The sequence below is a fragment of the Neophocaena asiaeorientalis genome, unplaced genomic scaffold (assembly GCF_003031525.2).
Source record: "Neophocaena asiaeorientalis asiaeorientalis breed wild unplaced genomic scaffold, Neophocaena_asiaeorientalis_V1.1 scaffold134, whole genome shotgun sequence".
Taxonomy (NCBI): domain Eukaryota; kingdom Metazoa; phylum Chordata; class Mammalia; order Artiodactyla; family Phocoenidae; genus Neophocaena; species Neophocaena asiaeorientalis.
The window spans coordinates 30099170-30119574 of NW_020185339.1; the positions used below are offsets into that span (position 1 = coordinate 30099170).

A 20405-nucleotide genomic window follows, 5' to 3' on the forward strand; every position below is an offset into this window, starting at 1 on the left:
TGACCTTTATTTTAGCCCCCTCCCTGGCAGCTTTTAAGGAGGAGCGTGAGGCAGAGGAGGGATGAGAAGGTCAGTGATGTCAGCAGTCTGTATTCCCAGCACAGTGGCCCTGGAAGAGGCAGCAGGCGTTTCTTTCAGGAAATGATCATTATTCAGCCTACAGGCATCCACTCAGTCAGTCCTGACTTTGTGCCCAGGCCTGTGCCAGGCCCTCTGTGTGATTCGGGAGAAGCAGCTCTGCTGAGCTGTAGATAATGTGGAACTCCAGAGGATATGGGCTCCAAGAATATAACACGTGGAATCAGTGAAAGCCCTATGTCCTAGTTCTCACGGGAACCAGAGGTCGCATCCTGACTTTGCCGCCCATTGGCAGTGCCATCTTGATATTGTGTGGGTGTACCTATACATATCAGTTCTGTTTTACTATTACAGAGGCAGTTCCTATGCATCGTAGACAATCAGACAACACAGAGGAGCAAAAATGAAAGAATAAGAAACATCCCAATCCCAGCAGTGGGAGATCACTGCCACAGTACCTCAGTGTACGCCTTCCCATCTCCTGACATGCCTTTATATATCGTGCTTCTTACCAAAACAAGACCATACCACGTATGCCATTTTTTTCAGTCAGTGATCTCCACCTTCCAGTGCAGTAAATTTTCATCTCATCGAATTCGCAGTTGGCTAGAAATTGTCCTTCACAGCTAACCTTTGTCCAAATCTGTACCCAGGACTATGCATCTGGCTTTTGAATTCCCTGAAAGCTGTGTTAAGCACCCTGGCTGGATCTGTGGTCTGGAAAAACCCCAGCTGAGTGAGTCTCAAGGGCAGCCCTGGCCACAAAAGGGAATCGTGTCACCTGGAGAATCTACCCGCCAGAGTTCTGCCATCTTCCAAAAATAACAGGGAAAATGAGTGGGATTCTGGGGCATAACTGGGATGGGGATCTGGTATTCACTGTCATGAATATTAATGTGGCATCCCTGTGAGTGCCAGCATTCATAGCTTGTTGCTATTCACGGACTCATATCCGTGATGCCCCAGGCCATGGAGCAGGCCGGGGTCTCGCTGTGGCCTCTGTCTCTCCCTGCCCCAGGTCCAAGGGTGCTGATGGCTGTTTGGTTATGTTCCTAGTTCCCAGGAGCCTGCCCTGAAGATGGGTGCTCCCTTTTGCACTTGTGGGCGCCTCCATCCTTGCCCGTGGCCTGCCCGGGTGTGTGAGGCCTGGGCAAGAGAGGGAGAGAGAAAAAGAGAGAGAGAGAGAGAGAGAGAGTGCACCCATCCCCTCCCTGGGGGATTCGGTTCACTCCCAAGTAGCCGCTCTGTGGGGGTCTTGCTCTGGTTATGCAACCTGCATTTTAGACAGGGCTTGACAGTTTCCAGAGGGCTTTCACACAGCATTGATGCTCCATGGCACCTGGGGGTTTGCTTGTTTAGTTATACCCTGCTGGGGGCAGCTTACAGGAAATGATAAAATGGTAATATGTACATTTAAAAAGCAGGGAAAACGTAAGATGAAAAAGGAAGTGAGGTTGGGGTCGGGGAGTGCCTCCTGGACATGAAAAAGCATGTGAGGGACACGGGCAGAGATGATTCAGTTTTTATTTTTGTTGTTGTTTTCTGGATGGAGTACCGGCACTGTGAGAACATGTGAGTCACGCCCAGGCCTTCAGATGTTGGGACCGCACTATGTCCTGTGTGACCCCTTGGTGGCCTTACCTCACCTTGGTGGGTGGGACTAGTTGTAAACACCAGTGTAGTGATTATAGCTTAGGTTCTGGAGTCCCAGAAGCCCCACTTACCACCTGTGTGACCTCGGCAAGTCTCTTAACCTCTCTGAGCCTCAGTTTCCTTCCTTTGTGACGTGAGGCTGGTAGCAGTATCGACCTCATAGGGTGGGTGTGAGGACCAAAGGAGACAGTACAAGTCAGACACTTAGCACAGTAACCAGCACCCAGTAGGCATTCAGCACGTGGTTATCGCTCATACTAATATTACTAGTTACTGCTAATAATAAAATAATAATGATGGACATGAATGTCATAGCTGAAGCTTTTCCCTGGCAGTCTCGGGAGCGGGCTGAGTGGCCTCGTGGGTGGCAGAGGTGAGGGGAGCCAGGAAGGCACATCTGGGAGAGGCAGAACCGGTGGGAGGCAGAGGTGGGGTGCACAGGGAAGCAGGGTCTCCAGAAGCTGAGGGATCAGTGAGGGCGCGGGCATGAACAGGAGACCTCGGAGGGGAGAAAGGAGCGGCTCCGAGACAGCCCCGGGGCGGTGACTGTGCTTCCTGTTGGGGCAAGCGCTGGCCCTTGAGAAAGACTGGCTGGGGCTGGCGGGCGGCTAAGAGGGAGCAGCTGGTCTAAGTGGGGCACCAGGGGGTGGGGGAGGGGGAGAGACAAAGGCAGAAGCTGATAGAAACTCGACTCTTCTCCCCGTGTTACAGATGGGGGCCCCATCTTGACTGCTCGGGCTGTTTTGCTTATGATAGGAAAGATGGTGGTTAGACATCACCCTGAACTTCCTGTTTCAGGGATTGGTGCTCCTGGAACAGGGGAGTGAGGGTAAGTGGGAACTGGAGTTTTTGAGGCCTTTCGGGACCTGGGAAACCCTAGGGCAGGCTGGACCAGGGGGCTGGGCCTGGGACTGGAGGAACCTGTCTGCTCGGGGATGTTGCACACCCTGAGACCCTGAGCGAGTGGCTCTGCCCTCCCTTTCCCACCTTCACAGAGGGCAGCCAGGGAAGACTGAGAGGTGGTCTGAGAGGCCCCGGGAGCGAGCGGGGGCGGGCCGGGCTTGGAGGGACTTCTGTTTTTCTTTGCCAGAGGGCAGTGAGGCTCTCCAGGGAGCGCCAGTCCCAGGAACTGACGGCCGCTCACAACTCAGAACGGCCCAGCTCCCCCTGCCATCTGTGAGGAGAGGCCACAAAATGGAATGGACTTGGGGCAGGGACAAGGAGCCAGGGAAGACGCTTTCCCACCCCCAGGGAGCGCAAGCTGCCGCTGCCATGGTTACGTCTGCTTCCTGTTTGATTCATCTCAAACAGCAGAAAGCGGGGTGCCAGCTCCCAGCTCAGGCCACCGCTGCGTGGGGCTGTTTACAACTGCCCCATGTGGGATTCCCAGAAAGAGACTCCAAACCGGACATCCTGCGGCTGCAAAATACCCAGGTGTCAAGAGCTAAAAATAGCTGCCCCAGGGCCCCAGGCGCGGGGAAAGGGGCATGCTGGCTGCGGAGGCGGAGGGCCGGCTTCGCGGCCCTCACGTCCAGCCTCCTCCTGCCTGGCGCACAGCTGCTGATCCTGCGGAGCGGCGGCCCCCTGCCTCGGCCTGACTGGAGGCCTTTGTCTGGGCAGGTCCACATCCCAGGCCGCTCACCTGGGAGCCGAGCCTCTGCCCGCCCTGCCCGCCCTGCCCGCCCTCCCAGCGGAGCGTGCTTTGAGAAAGCCTCAGAGGGACTTGGGAGCAACTAAAGAAGGGACAGGGCAGGGCACCCGACCGCCTGGAAGATGAAGCCGGTGCTCTTGCAAGGTCGCCGGCTCCTGTCCCCACATACAGTACGAAATCATTTCTTAGAATCTGCAGAGTCAACAGTTGCTATCTCTAAGTGATTTGGGGGGATTGTCTTCACGGGGGCCCAAAGGTGGAACAGGCAGCTTCTGCCCTCTAACCCGCAGCAGGGCTGGAGTTGGCCGCCGGTTCGGGTCTCTGGGGGGGGGGCTACGGGATTTTTTGATCGTTCCCTGTGCCCTGCCGGGTCCTGCATTTGCTGTCCACCCACTGGCCTGTGGCAGTGGAAGTGCTGGGGAGCGGCAGTGGAGAGTATTGCTTGAGCACATGGATTATGGAGCCCAGTCGCCTGGCTCGAGTCCCAGCTCAGCCACTCCCATGTTATGTGCCTTCAGACAAGTTATTTAATACTGCTGGGCCTCAGTTGACTAGTCTATATAATGGGGATAAAAACAGTAACCACCTCATAGGTTTGTCATGAGGGTTAGGCAAATAAGCAGACGTAGGGCACCTAGAACGACTCCCGGCACACAGTAAAGTATTAGTTTACAAAAGTTCAGATGGCGGAGAAAGAGAAGAGCCTGTGGTTGGGAGAGTCGGGATAAGAGATGGGACCGGGAATACATCTGGGAGACAGTGGCAGACGAGGGGAGGACACAGGTGGTACCAGACACTGAAATGCTTGTGCCAGAGGGAGGCTGCAGACTGGTTCGGGAGCAAGCAGTATGAATCACGACCATTGCGGGAGCACCCGCCATGTGCTCCCTGCTTCACACACAGCACTGCTCATCTCACACGACCTCTTCCCAGTCCCTGTTCCTTATCCTCTTATTTCAGAGGCATAGCCAAGTCTTGCCCAGGCTGCAACGTGTCCCTGGCTCTCCCTGCCGGTCACTGAGGGAGTCAGAGTTTGAACCCAGGTCCATCTGACCTCAAAACCCAATGTCCTCTGTTCTGTGGACCCTCGCTTCTATCACTTCATGGGGCAGGAGTTTCCAGCCAGCGTGCAGCCCACTGGGCTCTGGATAAATCTGAGTAATAAGCAGCTTGGTGCCAAGATAACGAGCAATAGAATTAATAACCAGCAGAGAATTTCTGGAAGGGAACACAAGAAACTGTTAAAAGGGTTGAGTCTAGGGAAGTTCTAGGGAGTTGGATGAGTGAGAAACTTCTGGTTTCATACTTTCAGGGGCTCTGTGAATTACTTTAGTGTCTGCAAGTAGTACACTTTTCAATTAAAAAAAACACCTGTGGGCTGTACTTTAAACTCCTTAAAGTGAGAGCCAGGTTTTATTCACTTTTCCATCCCTTCAAGACCTGGACCAGGGCTTCCCTGGTGGCGCAGTGGTTGAGACTCCGCCTGCCGATGCAGGGGACGCGGGTTCGTGCCCCGGTCCGGGAAGATCCCGCATGCCGCGGAGCGGCTGGGCCCGTGAGCCATGGCCGCTGAGCCTGCGCGTCCGGAGCCTGTGCTTCCGCAACGGGAGAGGCCACAACAGTGAGAAGGACCAGTGACCTCACACAGAGGTACTAAGTGCCTGCTCTTGGGATCCACTTCTCGGGTTTCCCCCTGCACTGGTCTGGTCTGGCCTGGCTGTACCACTGACCTGCTGGGTGACCATGACATAGCCCCTTGCCCTCTTTCTTTCCCTCTCTGGGAAGTGAGCGTGTTGGCCTGCACAATCTCTAAGGCCCGTCAGGTCCTAACGTACGCTGCACCGCCCTCACTGTGTCGGAGAGTCAGGCAACCATGATGTTCTCTTCTCTGTCTGTTTATTCTTGGGCCTTCCTGAAGCCACTTCACCCCCAGCTTTGTCTTCTTTGCCAGCCCCCCGCGAAGTCAAACTTCGTCTGCCCATGTCAAGGGAAGCAGACCCGAGCTGAGGAGGGCAGGGGGGTGGTGGAGGGAGTCGGCCCTGGACCCAGGGCTTGGCCTCTTGCTCCTGCTTGTTTTCCTCTGCCTGCAGGGCCTGGGTCTGCCTGCTTCTCCTTTTTCAGCTCCTCAGGAGACCAGGGAGGGGGACACAGCCTCGACAAAGACATCAGAGGCGTCAGGAGGGGGCTCGTGGGTGGCGTTGCTCCTGGGGAAGCCCTCCCCTGATGCAGGGCTGGCAGCACCGGGAGAGCAGGCGGTCAGGCCAGGCTCGGGTTTCCAGTCGCATCTGCTGGGCAGGTGAGGGCCTGGGGCAACAAGGGAGGAGTGAGAGGCCAGCTTGTGCTTAGGGGACAGAAGAGTGGCATTTGTGTCTGCCCTGGAGGTTGCTGAGGGCCGGGGTGGACCCATTAGGGTGGGATTTCTGGGTAAGATCAGGTGTCTGGTTGGGGAAGGTGACTTGATAGGAACCGCAGCACGAGGTAAACTTCCTCTTCATCCTGACCAGAGTTGCTTCCAAAGAAGGTAGAAATAGGGGGGTGGCCAGGATTCCAGAAATGAGAGCTCTCCACCCAGGTCCGGAGCTGTGTGGAGAAGGGTCTAGCCCTACGCAGTGTTTTCTGTCCCTCGGGTCCATTCACTCCTGATTTTATTTCAGTCTGACCCCAAATTAATGGTAACAGCGCTCTGAGAGGGGCTGATGAGAAGAGGGGTCCCCAGATTCATCCCCAAGCCTGGGATGCCGCTTTCTGCTTTCAGTTCAGCCACTGACTGGGTGCCTTTAGATACTCTCCTCTCTCTGGTACACAGGAGAGCTGTCCCCCAGATCTTATCTCTGTTGCTCTGGGCTCTTCTGAATCCAAAGGCTCTCAGTACAAACCTAGGGGGTTGGAGGAGAAGCAGAACTTTTTCGAGGCATTGCTTTTAGAAGCTGCCCCTGTCGGCAATACACACACACACACACACACACACACACACACACACACACACACACTCACACACACCTATATTAATAGTGGGTGGGACATCAGAAAATCACATGGGACATGAAGGGTTTTTCACTGGTCAGGTCTGTCCCACACATTTCAGCATATCTAGTATCCCTGATCCCCACACACACACACACACACACACACACACACCTTTTCTGAACAGAGTTTATATCATCATAGATCATCATCACAGAACATCCCTTTTGGGCCCCGTAACAAACACGACAGAGTTCAGGGCCATTAGCTTTTGTCCTATCCACAGGGTGCACGGTGTCCGGAATCCATGGTTACCAGGGGAGCTGGGCACAGAGAAGCTGGCTGTGCTCCCACGCATGAGTGTTGCTGGCCAGCCCTCAGGCAGGGACCGAGGGAGCTAGGGGAGAATTCCCAGGAGGTAGGGACTGGAGGCCAAGGACTCCAGGCCAGACACGGTCTCCGGGACTGCACCCAGAAGTCCAGTTCAGAAACCTCTCTTGGAGGACCAGGTCCCGCAGAAGAAAGGGGAGGTCCTAAGAGAGTCCAGGGTAGGGGGCTACCACATCCTGGGGAGGGGAGGCTGCCTCCCCTACTCCTGTTCCTTGAGGCTCACAAACCCTGAGAAATACGCATGCCATGTGCTAGGCAGGGGGCCAGGGGAGCGTCATTGTGTTCAAGTCGCCAGTTCCTAACAGAGCATGCCAGGTGCCCAGCAAGGTGTTGGGAGCAGATGGGCATGGCTTAGCCGTGACACCGCAGAGACCTTGATTAATGGAGTGTCGAGGTGGTGGGCACAGAGTGGGTGCTGTGGATGGTAAGGGGGGGTGTGGTCAGGGTGAGCTTCATGAGGAGATGGCCTCGTGCTGGACTTCAAAGAACGGGCAGCATTTGAACAGGTGGAGCGGCATTTCCCTACCAAATGTCGTCATCCGAAGTGCAGGCCACTAGTGTCTGAGGGCAGTTGGTGGGAGTCTCTCTGTGCCCAGAGTTGCTGCCTCCCCCAGAGGCTCCCGCCTGCAGGGAATTCTCCTTTTCCAGCTTCTGGAAGAGGACTGGGGCTGCCCCTTAGGCAGTAGTGCAGCGCCCGTCGGTTGTCCTTCAGAAGATACCCCTTCTGCCTGAGGAGGGCTTCTACCACATCCCCCTCCAGGAGGCCTCCAGGCTCCAGGTTCCATCCCCTTGGCCCTGAGCTGGGACAGCAGGAGGGAAAGGTGGCCTCGGGGCTCAGCTCTGTCTTTCCCCACCCCAGCCAGTCCCTGGGATCCGCGGGCCTCTCGGCTGCCGACAGCACCGGCCCTACCGTGGGGTTCCGTGGGTTCTGAACGGAATGGAGGGCCCCGGGCTGAGCCTAGGAGCCTGGGAGAGGTGACCATGTCCAGAAGGAAAGACTTCTTTTTGAGGTCATCCATGAAAAAGGCTGAATGGTTCTCTTCTCGGGGGGCACAGAGGCTGCAGGACCCAGGATGGGGCAGGAGGAGGAAAGGGGTTCCTACCGTGGGGCCCTCGAGCCATGCATTCCAGACCCACCACTTCACAGCTCCCACCAGATCTGACTTGACCTCCAGGCCACGACCCGGTCCCTCCCGCACTGTGGAAGCCTCAGAGGGGGCCCCAGCTCCCCTTCCAGGCCTGCTCTCCCTTTCTCCCCATCTCCCTCCTGGCATCCTTAGTGCAGTCTTAGCAGCCGTGCTCTCCCACCTCACCTCCCAGCCCTCTTCTCCCCCTTCAGGCTAGGGGAGCCTGGTTTGGCTGCCCAAGGAAGATCGTATCTGAGCACATCAGGGAGGGCTGAGGGCACCGTTGCGTAAACCAGGGCCTCCTGAGTTTCTTGCTGTGGACTGAGCTCCGGTGGAGAAAGATACCTGAGCCGCTTGAAAGATCAGATGAGGAAGATGGAGCTGGGGATCGCTCTCAGGCGGCATGGGAGTCCGAGGAAAGGAATGGGGTGGGGTCTTGTCTTTTCCCTTAGCTTCTGGTGGAGGTGCCCTCGGGCTGGAGTGGGGCCTCCTGGACCAGCAGGCGGCCTGCCTGGCTTGGCCCTCTCTCTTCCTCCTCCCCTGCCCCTCCCGGCAGCCGCCTCACTCCATCTCTCTTCTCTCTACAGATGGGACCCAGGTGAGCCCGGGTGCCCACTGCCCCAGTCCCCCTGGCACAGGTAAGAGTGGGCCTGAGGGAGAGTGTGGTGGGGAGTGGAAGATGCGCTGGAAAGGACAGAAGCGGGGCGAGGAGCTCAGGGGTGGTTCAGAACGGTGGCTGGCTGATTGGCCAGAGAGTTGGGAGGTTGGGGTTCTGGGGGAGGGGCGAAGTTGGGGTTTTGTGGGGAAGGGGTAAGAGGGGGGATAAGAGCGGCAACTCTGGATCCAGGTTGGCCCCAGAGCTGGGAAGCACAACAGGAAAAGGAGAGGTAGGGTGCTCTCCTTGTCCATGCTGGTGCAGTGAAACAGGAAGGCAAGTAGGAAGCCAATACTTATGCTGGGACCCCTGCCTCGGGGGCTCTGGGCGAGGCGTCGCGTTCTCGTTTGTGGGCTCTGCAGTCCTCACACCAGCCCTGCGGGGTGGGAAGAGGCCTCGTGCTGCTCGGGCGGGAGGGAGAGGACCCCTCTCCGTGGGTCTCTCACCATTCCCTGCCCCCGCTGCTGTTTGGCCGTGCTGGGTGAGGAGAGTTTAGGACGTGCCCATGGGGCGGGGGCGGGGGCTGGACCGGACGAGGGCCTGTTGGGTGCAAAGTGCACACCTGACACCCAAACTACGGCAGGGAGAAAGGAAGGCCGCTATCCTCTTTGATTCAGTCCTAGCCGTCAAAAGCTTACAGGCAGGTGGGGAGACAAGATATACAAGTAAAAAGGGAAATAATAGTCGAATGCGATATGTGACCAGTTCCAAAGGAGGGGGCAGCTGATTAAGGAGTTTGTCCATCCATTCAAGAAACAGTAAGTTCACCACCTACTGTTATTTAGTTCTCCTAGTTGTGTAATTTTCTAAAAACTTAAAGACAGAAATTGGAAAAAGAAACATTAATGAACCCCACCTCTGTTCCAGGGCACCGAGGATATAGAGATTTATTCATCGAATCAAACAGTATTTATTGAGTGCCTGTCGCTTGCTAGGTACTATTCTAGGTGATGGGATAGCGAGCAGTAGGCAAAACCAAGTCCCTGCCCTTGGAGCTTAATTCAGATTTGGTACCTGCCTGGGCGGTGCTTTCAGGGCACAGAGCAGCCAGTGTGGTGGAAATCCAGAAGAGGGCTTGACCCAGCAGGGCACTGGGCTGGGTCCAGGAAAGAGGGAAGACTCCAGCTGGGCTTGGAAGTCAGGGTAGGATCTGGAAAAGTAGACTCGAGGGAGGAGGACGGCACTAGCAGGGGGACGTTGTGAGCTAAAGCTCAGAGGTACATGGGCTGTGACTGGACGGGAGCAGACGGCTGAGGCGGAGGGTCCGTGTTCAGATGTGGGAGGCAAAGCTGACAGAAGCCGGCTTAGCATCAGACCATGGAGACCCCCAAATGCTGAGTCACCCTGAGAGGCGTTGCCAGGGTTGCAGGCAGAGCCCCTCCCATGTTCCCAGCAGCCTTCTGCTCTGGAGGCCGAGGCACTGCTGGGAGAGAGGGAGGGGGCCGCTCCCAGTCTGTATGGCTGAAGTCTGGGTGGCCTGGCCTGGGTGCCCTGAGGGCCCTCTTGCGTCACCGGGGAGTCACCCCGGAAAGCCAGGACACCTGACGTGGGAAGACTGAGACCTTTCCTGGGGCGGGAGTACAATGGCATCAGAGGCCCAGACGGAACCAGAATGAGAATTTGGGGTCCCTGGGTGGACACATGAACAAGAGGTGGGAACATCAAAGCAGTGCATTGCCTGCTCTTGGCCATATCGGGTGCCCAGACACCCGCTCCGGTCTCTTGACATCCAGAGAGTCGTGAGGGCATCTCCCTCCTCTGCTCCTCTCTTGTGTCCATCTCACGGTCAGAGAATGTGAGAACAGACACCGCTTAGTGACCACCTACTGCAAGCCCCTCTGCCTTTGCCCAGTGAGAGACCCCTCTGGGGGTGGGGCAGGGGAGGTGACTTCCTGGAAGTCAGTGGGAAGACGGAGACGGAGCAGTGGCCTCAGCAGGACGGAACCCAAGCTCACTGTGCCCCGAGCTGGGTGGCCTTGGCCAGGTCCCTTCACCTGCGCCTCAGTTTCCTCACGTGGGAATAGTAATAACTACCTCCCAGGGCCTACAGGGGTGATGAGGTAGAAGGGTTTGCAGCGATCGTGCACGTGTGCTATGGATGTTAAGATAATGGTTGAGTTGGGCCCAGATGCCGCATTTCCTGACTCCCCAGCTGGTCTTTGCCACAGTCCTCCTCAGTCCTTCCAGTCCAGCTCAGGCCCAGAGGATGGCCTGTGGCTGCCCCCATCGGGGAGGCCCAGCGTTGGATGAGCTGAAGGAGGCCTCTCCGGAAAGTCTTCCCCGCTTGTGTGCCCTGTCTGAGGGCACCTGCTCCCAGCCCCACCTGCTTCCCCTTCTCCAGGATAACTGTCCACTTCTGAGCACCTCAGAATGTCTCTGGCTGCTGAGCCCGGCCTGGCCCAGCAGGCGATGCGGGCATAGGACCTGGTCGGGCAGCTAGTTATAAATAGCCCCTGCATCCACAGCCTTGGCAGGGTGCTCCTGGCATGGGTGCAGGGGACACTCGAGAAGAGGCAGCTGAGGCTGCTGAGGCCCAGAGCTGGCGTGAGGGTACCTGGGCGCAGGCTCCACGGGCATGTGGGCTGTGCAGGCCCAGGGTGCAGGCCAGGGCTGGCTGTGGCTTTGAGGCACCTCTCCTTTATCCTGTGGCCTAGGATAGAGTAGGGAGGATGGCAACGGAGAGGGCCTGGGACGCCCTTTGGGGTTGGAGGCTGAACAAAGGGGACTGCCTGTCCGATTGCTGTGTCCGAGCACAGCTCATCAGAGGGCAGCTGGGCCCAATCCTCCTTCCAGGGTGGGAAGAAGGGAAGGAGAGGCCAGGGCCCAGAATGTATCACTAAAGGGCCCTCAGCCCCTCTCTAAATCCCTACAGCCCCCAATCCTGGCCTGGAGAGGCAGCGTATTTCGTGGAAAACTCTATGCTTGGAGTCAGAAAGCTCAATCCACACAGCACCAGCGATAGACTGTGTAGTTTATATGACCTCCTTTCTCATGGGTGAAACAGGCTTGAAAATAACTGCCGTGCAGGACTGTGGGGAGGGTGCAGTGCGGAAGAGGTCCCTGGAGGGTGTTTTACCATCGTCAAGTGAATCTGAAGGAGGCTGATGAGGTAACGGTGCACCTGCAGAGCTTTCCGGCCGACCCTGCCCTCTCTGTGTGCTCAGGCTGCCCCAGGCCCTGCGCAGACACGCCAGGCCCTCAGCCCCAGCCCATGGACCTGCGGGTGGGCCAGCGGCCCCCGGTGGAGCCCCCGCCGGAGCCCACGCTGCTGGCCCTGCAGCACCCCCAGCGCCTGCACCACCACCTCTTCCTGGCTGGCCTGCAGACCCAGCGCTCGGCGGAGACCATGAGGGTAAAGATAGAGCTCCCCATGCACGCAGCAGCCTCGAGCTCAGACCCGGCACCCCTCCCTCCCTTCAGCCTCCCCAGACCCTCACCTCCATCTCCAACTCCTCGCCCCTCCCCGGGCGGCCGGCCCTCCCCACAGCTCTCAATGGACGCGCCGTTGCCCGAGTCGCAGGTGGGGCAGCAGGAACAGGAGCTGCGGCAGCTTCTCAATAAGGACAAGAGCAAGCGCAGTAAGCGTGGAGGCCTCCCCAGCCGGTGTCCACGGCCTCCTTCGTGGGCACGGGAGCGGGGAGTGCCGGCCGGGGCCCCCCTCTGCTTGCTGGGCGCTGCCTGCGAAAGTGGGTGGGGGTGAAGGCGGACCCGTAGGCTTCACGGAAGAGGTGGGGCCTCAGGCTTGGCTCTTGCCTGAGGGGGTCCCTGGGATGCCTCGTCCTGGGGGCGTGGCCGGGGCAACGGGCAGAGAATGTTCCCGGGAGGCCTGCAGTCCACTCACCCCCAGCCCACTGATGATTTCTGCCCCTGCAGGTGCCGTAGCCAGCAGTGTGGTCAAGCAGAAGCTGGCAGAGGTGATTCTGAAGAAACAGCAGGCAGCCTTAGAGAGGACGGTCCATCCCAATAGCCCCAGCGTTCCCTACAGGTAACTTCCTCTCCCACCTGCCCCCTCGTGTCCCTGCCGCGCCCCTCCTCCCTGGATGTCAACCAGTGAGCACACGTACACTCGCCCCCTCTTCCTCCCAGCTGCCCATCACCTGATCCCCACCCCTCACTTCTAATCATAAGGCCTGCCCCGAACCCCTCTCCCAACTGATACCTGCTCTCTCGTCCTTTAATTATCGCTCCTCCCCCGCCTGTCGCACACACTCTCACACACACACCACGCTAGCTTTCTTTTCTCTTTATATCTTCCTGTAATCACAAAAACATCCTGATTCCTAGAACAGGATCCCGCCATTGTGTCTGGCCCTTATCCAAGCCCCGGACCCTGGCTCCTATGCCTAGGTCCGAGGGCGGCATCACCAGTGGGCTGCAGGTAGGATGGGTGGCCCAATGCTGCCACCTGGAGATGGCCGGTATTCCTGCCGGCGAGGCACTTCCTGGCCCTGCGGGCTGCTGCCTTCCTTAGCAGGTCCCAAAGGGTGGAATGAGATGGCTGTCAGGCCTCTGGGCATGCCTGCCCCTCTGAAGCAGCCTTGGCCCTCACTCCACAGAACTCTTGAGCCCTTGGAGACGGAAGGAGCTGCCCGTTCCATGCTCAGCAGCTTCCTGCCTCCTGTACCCAGCCTGCCCAGCGACCCCCCAGAACACTTCCCTCTGCGTAAGACAGGTGCGTGGGACAGGCCGGCAGGGACCTCCAGGGGAAAGGAAGGACCTTGGATGAGGGTCAGGGAGGGGGGCCTGGCTGGGCGGGGGACAGTCTGCACCCGGTGGGCTTTCTCTCTGGCACTGCCTTCTCTGGCCTCTCTCAGAGAGGACTGGGAGGGAGGGCGTAGGCCAGAGACCGGGGTGGGGTGTGTGTGGGGGGTGTGGGCCTAGTAACGCCGGTGTTCCCACAGTCTCTGAGCCCAACCTGAAGCTGCGCTACAAGCCCAAAAAGTCCCTGGAGCGGAGGAAGAACCCGCTGCTGCGGAAGGAGAGCGCCCCGCCCAGCCTCCGGCGGCGGCCGGCAGAGACCCTGGGCGGTGAGGCCCGGCGCGGTGGGCGGGTGGCAGGCCCGGTCCCTTTGGGTCAGGCCCCACCCAGACAAGGGATGCCCGCCTCAGGGCTGCCATGGGTATCTGTCGGGGGGTGTCCTACACACTCGCCAGGGCGCAAGTTGGGGCTGAACCCCCCGGCTCCTTGCTTTGTTGGCTAAGCTGCCGCCTGACCTGAAGAAGGGGCACGCTAAACGAATAAGTGTCCAAACGCACTGGAGACTGGTGGCGGCCTCCCTTCTGCCCGCCCTGCTGGGAAGAAAGCAGGAAGCAGAGCCCGCCCACTGGGGAAGGGGTTTGTTCCTGGCCCCGCCTCCTGGCCCCGCCTCCTGGCCCCTGACTGCGCGTCCCCCTCTCCCCAACCCTCAGACTCCTCCCCCAGTAGTAGCAGCACGCCGGCGTCAGGGTGCAGCTCCCCCAATGACAGCGAGCACGGCCCCAACCCGGTCCTGGGCTCCGAGGTAAGGCCTTGCCAGGCTGGGCTCTCGGGGGCAGTTCTGAGGCTCCTCTCAGCAGGCGGCCGACCAGGCTGGGGCCGCAGGGTCTGGGCAGCCCCCACCGGAGCCTCCTGGGGGTTCTGGGGAAGGCGTGCCCAGGGGTGGAGGTCTGGGACCGGTGACCCCTGCCCTGCTCCCATGGCAGGCGCTCTTGGGCCAGCGGCTGCGGCTGCAGGAGACCTCTCTGGCTCCGTTCGCCTTGCTGCCCACAATCACGCTGGGGCTGCCCGCCCCTGCCAGGGTGAGTGGCTGAGGCGCCCTCCCCCACCCCAAGCGCCCGAGATCTCTCTCTCCCTTCTTCTACACCCCACCTGATGGCCTTCACCGTCTCCCTGCTGGGATCTTCTCCCCTGTGATGCTCCCCACCTCTCCTCCAGGCTGATGGTGACCGCAGGACCCATGCGACTCTGGGCCCTCGGGGACCAGTCCTGGCGAGTCCCCATGCTCCCCTCTTCCTGCCCCATGGCTTGGAGCCCGAGGCTGGAGGCCCCCTGCCCTCTCGCCTGCAGCCCATTCTCCTCCTGGATCCTTCGGTCTCTCACGCCCCTCTGCTGACTGGTGAGTCCCAGCTTCTACAGGAGAGGGGCTGGATCCCTGCACCCTGCTGAAGGCCAAGCGTGGGCAGGGTCCCTTCCTCCTGGCTCGCCCCCTCCCCCCTCCCCGCCCCACCCCTGCTTCCTTCTGCCCCTCCCTGTGGTTCCTTCCTAACCACCGAGCGGCCCTCCGGGTCAGGCCTCCACCGGCCGCTGAGCCGGACCCGCTCAGAGCCCCTGCCCCCAAGCGCCACTGCCCCCCCACTGCTGGGCCCCCTGCAGCCCCGCCTGGAGCGGCTCAAACCTCATGTGCAGCTGATCAAGGTGAGTGGAACTGGGTAGGGGAGGTGGTGAGGGGTTGCTAAACTGGGACCCTGGGGGCTGAAAGAAGGGAGACTTAGGAGGGGCAGAGATCTGGAGGGTCAGAGGGAGGACGTGTGGCTCCTGGGGGCCCAGCATGTCTCTCAGCTAGCATCTCCCTTCCCCAGAGGCCAGCCAAGCCGAGTGAGAAGCCCCGACTGCAGCAGATACCCTCGGCTGAGGACCTCGAGACAGATGGCGGGGGAGTGGGGCCACTGGGGGATGACGGCCTGGAACACAGGGAGTCCAGCCATGGGCAGCATGAGGCCCGAGGCCCTGTTCCTCTCCAGCAGCACCAGCAGGTGTGGTAGTGCCCAGGTGCCCCTCGGTGGAAGGCATAGTCAGGAGACTCTGGGGCCTGGTAAAGATGGAAGGGAGGGAGATGGGATATCAGCGCAGGGGACAGCTCTGGGACCCACAGTTCCTCTCCCAAATCCACAGCAAGTTACAGACAGACAGACAGACAGACACATGCACACATACACGTGCCGCACCCTCCAGCAGCCTTCCCATCTCAGGGCGAAGCCGTGTCCCTCGTCCAGCAGCGAGACTGGCCTTTCACAGAGCCCCACACATTCCTGCCCTAGGACTTCTCCCCTGTGAGCGCTTGTACTGTTTCCAGGAAGGTGCTGGGGCAGGAGGTGTGGCAGAGATGGGCTCAGCCCTTCAACTGTGCAAGTCAAGCCGTGGGGTATTGGTTTGCTGGAGCTGTTGTAACAAGTGCTGCAAACTGGGTGGCTTAAACAACAGGGCTTATTTTCCCACAGTTCTGGAGGCTAGAGGTCTGAAATCAAGGTGTTGGCAGGGTTGCTCCTTCTGAGGGCTGTGAGGGACGGAGCCGTCCCAGGCCTCTCTCCTTGGCTTGTAGACGGCCACCTTCTCCCTGGGTCTGCACATCGTCTTTCTTCTTGTCCACGTCTGTGTCCCCATTTCCCCTTTTCATAAGGACCAGAGTCGTGTTGGAGCTGACCCTAATGATCTCATTTTTAACTTGAGTACCTCTGTAAAGACCCTGTCTCCAAATCAGGTCGCATTCTGAGGGACTGGGGGTTAGGATTTCCATCCTAAATATGAGGTGGGAGGGGACACAACTCACCCCGTAACACGTGGTAGCAGGCCACACATGTGTAGGCTCACTCAGGTCCCTGTGTCCTTGGGTGGTTGGCAGTCCTTGGAGACAAGGAGATCCTGGTCAGAGCCAGCCTGAGGCCCCTCACCCAGGTTCTCACCTTGGAGTCTCGAGGGCCCAGGGAGCTCTGGTGGAATAGGGTGGTCAGTCTGGGGTGCAGACCTTTCGGGGGCTTGGTGGGGGCAGGGAGCTCAGCGACTCAAAGGCCAGAGGCCAGCTGGGAGGCAGGGCCAGAGGCTTCTGCAGAAAAGGGGCCTGCCTGGAGGTTTCCAAGGCTGTGGGCAGAGGTGGATGGAGCAGGGTACTGAGAACCTGGAGACTGAGACCCCTGTGTCCCTCAGGTGTACCTCTGGGAGCAGCAGCGACTGGCTGGGCGGCTCCCCCGGGGAGCCACTGGGGACTCCGTGCTGCCTCCCCTGGCCCAGGGCGGTCACCGGCCTCTGTCCAGGGCTCAGTCTTCCCCAGCCGCACCTGCCTCCCTGCCAACCCCAGAGCCCACCAGCCAGGCCCGTGTCCTGCCCAGCTCAGAGACCCCTGCCCGGACCCTGCCCTTCACCACAGGTAAGGCCCGGATTGGAGGGCAGGAGGAAGTGGCTGGGTGCACACGGAGCCTCGGGGCAGAGGACCGTGTCTGTGTCATGGTTCACTCAGGACATTTTTCGAGGCCGCAGAACACTTTCTTAGTCTTATGAGATCCCCCCAGTGTCCCGTGGAGCAACTGGCTCTTCTCATTTTACAACTGAGGAGACCCAGGCTCAGGAAATCGAAGGGGACAGCAAGCTGGCAGTCAGGTCAAGCTAAGAACTCAGGTCTCCGGACGACTAGGCCGGGCCTTCAAAAGTGATATTTTTTATTGTTGTTCTGCTTGTGAAAATAACTCAAGAGCATTTTAGAAATTTTGAAGAATACAGAAAAGCCTGAGAATGGAACAAAAATCACCAGCCAGTATCCCCGCCACCCGGAGGCAACCCTTTGTAAATGCTGCCATATTCCAAGCCAGTCTTTGTTTTAGCCACATCTATAAATCCCACATACAGTCGTACATTTTGTGGCTACATTTTGTACCCTGCTTCATTCAGTTTGCATGTTATGAACACCTTGTGATATAATTAAACTTTAAAAATGAGATCTTGTAGTATGTCATCACAGTATTTTTGTTTCAAGATTTCCTATGGGTTGAGCAGTTAGGTGGTTACTCATTTTTGCTCATTTGACTTTCCTTGTAAATTTCTATAAATCTCCCCTTATCCCTGGGATTGTTTCCCGAGGGTCACTGTCGAGGAGTGGCATCCCCGGGTCAAATGCTGTGAGCATTCTGAAGGTCCTAATGTCCTGAGATGTTCTGAAAGTGACCCTCCCACCGGCAGCGTGCAGGGCCCTCCCCTGGGCGTCCTGCTGGTTAGGCTGAAACGGTCACTTCCCCAAAACTGCATCTGTCCTGTCACGTGGCCCACTGTGGACTTCCCAGCTCCCAGTTTGGGGGCGCCTATTTGGGTCCTGACATCCAGTGCGAGCCCCTGGCATCAGGCCTCCCTGTGTTAGGCTCTGAGCTCTTGAGGTCATGGTCATTGTCCCTGGGCCACGTGAGGGGGGCCAGTGAGTCGGGAAGGCAGCGGCTGGGTGGCGGTTGTGCTGGCCGGGGCTGCGTGGTGTGTGGGTGAGGTACCCAAGGCCGCCTGGGTAAGCAGCTGGGGGTGTGTGTACGGGCTCCGAGGGGCAGGAGGGGGCATGTGGGGCTGTGCGGGGGTGTGGAGGGCGTGCCCGCCCTGGCTCCATGGTGGGGCTGGGGGTGGGGACTCCCCGGGGCCCTGGCCCTGACCCCTGCTCCCCGCAGGGCTGGTCTATGACTCAGTAATGCTGAAGCACCAGTGCTCCTGCGGAGACAACAGCCGGCACCCGGAGCACGCAGGCCGCATCCAGAGCATCTGGTCCCGGCTGCTGGAGCGGGGGCTCCGGAGCCAGTGTGAGGTAAGGAGGCAGCATAGGGGCTGTGGGGTCGGAGGAGCTGAGGGTCACAGAAGGGAAGGGGCTGGGAGGCCCTGGAGCCAGAGTGAGATGAGGGGCGGCGGGGTGGTGGGAGTGGCGGGGAAGGGGCCGAGCAGGGGCTCAGGAGCTCTGTGGGTCCTTCCTCAGTCTCTCCGGGGCCGGAAGGCCTCCCTGGAGGAGCTGCAGTCAGTGCACTCGGAGCGGCATGTGCTCCTCTATGGCACCAACCCGCTCAGCCGCCTCAAACTGGACAATGGGAAGCTGGCAGGTAGGGGACCGATGGCGCGTGGGGCCCCCAGACCTCCCCTGGCTCACCCAGCCTGAGCATCCCCTGTGCTCTAGTCCTAGCTCCGCCCAGCCTGTCCCTCCAGCGTCCGGGACACCCCCATGCCGCCCTTAGTCCCTCTGCTGCCCACCTGCACCCCTCCCTGCCCACCCCACCTGGCCCTCTTCTCAGAGCTTCCCCGCTCCCAGCCGGAGGCAGAGCAGATTGGGCTCACACACCTGGACCTCTCCCCACAGGGCTCCTGGCACAGCGGATGTTCGTGATGCTGCCCTGCGGTGGCGTTGGGGTAAGTGTGCCGAGGTCTCGAGCGCGCGTGGCCACGGGCTCTCAGACCTCCTCCCTTGCGTTCTCCCAGGCCCAGCCCCTGCCTGCTTGTTCTTGTGGTTCTGCCGGGCCCCGTGGGCCAGGGGCTCTCCCGTAGCGCCCCTGTGCCGGCTGGAAGCTCCCTGTGGCGGGCATGTCCTCCTGAGGGTGGAGTCCCATCCCTCACACTTGCAAGGCATTTGGTGGATGTTGAGGAGGCCCAAGGAGCAGGGCCGGGCCCGGGCCCGGGGCTCGTCTCCCGTCGTGAGCACGCTGGCCTCCAGGCTGCTTTGCGTCCCTGGAGTGGGCTGCCCGGCCTGGGGCTGCAGGGATGCCTCTGGTGTCCTTGGCGACCCAGGCCTGTCCCTCCCACGCCCTAGCTTTCCCTGCTCCCTCTCACCCCGCCGGGGGACTTCTGCCTGGTGGCAGTGCTCTCCTCCCCGCAAAAGGTCCCTGCGCAAACCAAACCGGGCGTGTGGAGGCAGGGGACGGAGGCCCGGTCCTGGAGGGAAATGGGAGCTGTCGCTGGGGGGCTGCGTGGGAGCCGGTCAGCGCCCTGTTCACAACTTCCCATTTCTTGCCACTTTCTGATTTTTCCAACTGTTGTTGCTTCTGTTTTCTCCTCCCTCCGCTCCCTCTCTGTCTCTGTCTCTCTCTCTTTCTCCAGCCTCTTGCGACTCTCTCTGCCTTCCTCGCCTCTCTCGGTCCGCCTCGCCCTCCCCATCTCCCCATCACGCCCCCCGGCCCCTCCCTAGCCTTGAGGCCCAGGGACTGGGTTTGGGGGGCCTCCCAGCCTGGGCTAGGGGCCCCGAGTGGAAGACAGTGGTGCAGACGGCCCCTCGAGCTCCGACGGTCCCGAGGGCCTGAGCAGAGTCAGCTGGGGCTTAAAACCCCCTCCAGGCCCAAACCCCAAGTCCCGCCCAGGTAACGCCATGCCCCCTCCTCTGACCGGGGGGCAGGCGCGATGCTGCCGGCAGAGTGCTGGCCAGTTGCGGGCTGGTGATATGGACTGAAGCTGGGAAGGAGAAGTCGTGCCGGGACTGGGGGACACGGGAGGCCTTGCTTTTCTGGGCGGCGGGGCAGTGGGGCGGCAGCGCCGTCTGCCCAGCTCCCTGCCCCTGGGGTCCTGGCCGTGGGGTGGGCACCGCCCCCCGGGCCCTGGCTGCCGTGGGAGGCCTTGGATGATGCGGGCCCTGACTCTGGCCCCCGCAGGTGGATACCGACACCATCTGGAACGAGCTGCACTCCTCCAATGCGGCCCGCTGGGCTGCCGGCAGCGTCACTGACCTCGCCTTCAAAGTGGCTTCCCGAGAGCTAAAGGTAGGAGGTTCGAGTGGAGGGTGGGCAAGCCACGGAGGAAGGAGGCAGAGGATGGGGTAGCGGGGAAGGCCAGACCCGACACCCAGCATCACATTCCTCTTGGATATCACCACAGGGTTTCGAAAGGGAAATTGAGAGCTCTGGGGACCAAGATGAGATCTGAACCCTAGGCTCCTGTTACCTGGTGGGGAAGCAAGCCACTGTGCCCCTGGCCCTGTGGTCTCTAAGAGAGACAGGGTCACGATCATCCAGGATCGGTTAACACAGACTCGCTGTGGACCGTGGGCAAGTTGCAGGGCCTCTCGGGAGCCCCGTGCATTGGCAGAGCGCCTGTTGGTGATGCTGAGGTTTTACAGACCGGGTTGGCGCTCATTTGCTCATTTGCTCCGGGCTGGGCACCTTACAGGGGCTTGTGCCGAGGGCCCCCCCCCCCC

General features: G+C 59.8%; 1 protein-coding gene across 1 annotated transcript in view; it reads left to right on the forward strand.

The window, feature by feature from the left end:
* HDAC7 (histone deacetylase 7) overlaps nt 1–20405 on the forward strand; it is a 30542-nt gene that overhangs the window by 2434 nt on the left and 7703 nt on the right. Inside the window, exons 2-17 of the mRNA XM_024737242.1 lie at nt 8451–8501; nt 11683–11870; nt 12006–12096; nt 12392–12503; nt 13075–13190; nt 13420–13545; nt 13927–14018; nt 14200–14295; nt 14432–14612; nt 14730–14911; nt 15076–15249; nt 16418–16637; nt 17911–18044; nt 18210–18330; nt 18585–18634; nt 19864–19971. Of these exons, the coding sequence (XP_024593010.1) occupies nt 8451–8501; nt 11683–11870; nt 12006–12096; nt 12392–12503; nt 13075–13190; nt 13420–13545; nt 13927–14018; nt 14200–14295; nt 14432–14612; nt 14730–14911; nt 15076–15249; nt 16418–16637; nt 17911–18044; nt 18210–18330; nt 18585–18634; nt 19864–19971 (2042 nt within the window). The remainder of the gene's footprint in view (nt 1–8450; nt 8502–11682; nt 11871–12005; nt 12097–12391; nt 12504–13074; nt 13191–13419; nt 13546–13926; nt 14019–14199; nt 14296–14431; nt 14613–14729; nt 14912–15075; nt 15250–16417; nt 16638–17910; nt 18045–18209; nt 18331–18584; nt 18635–19863; nt 19972–20405) is intronic.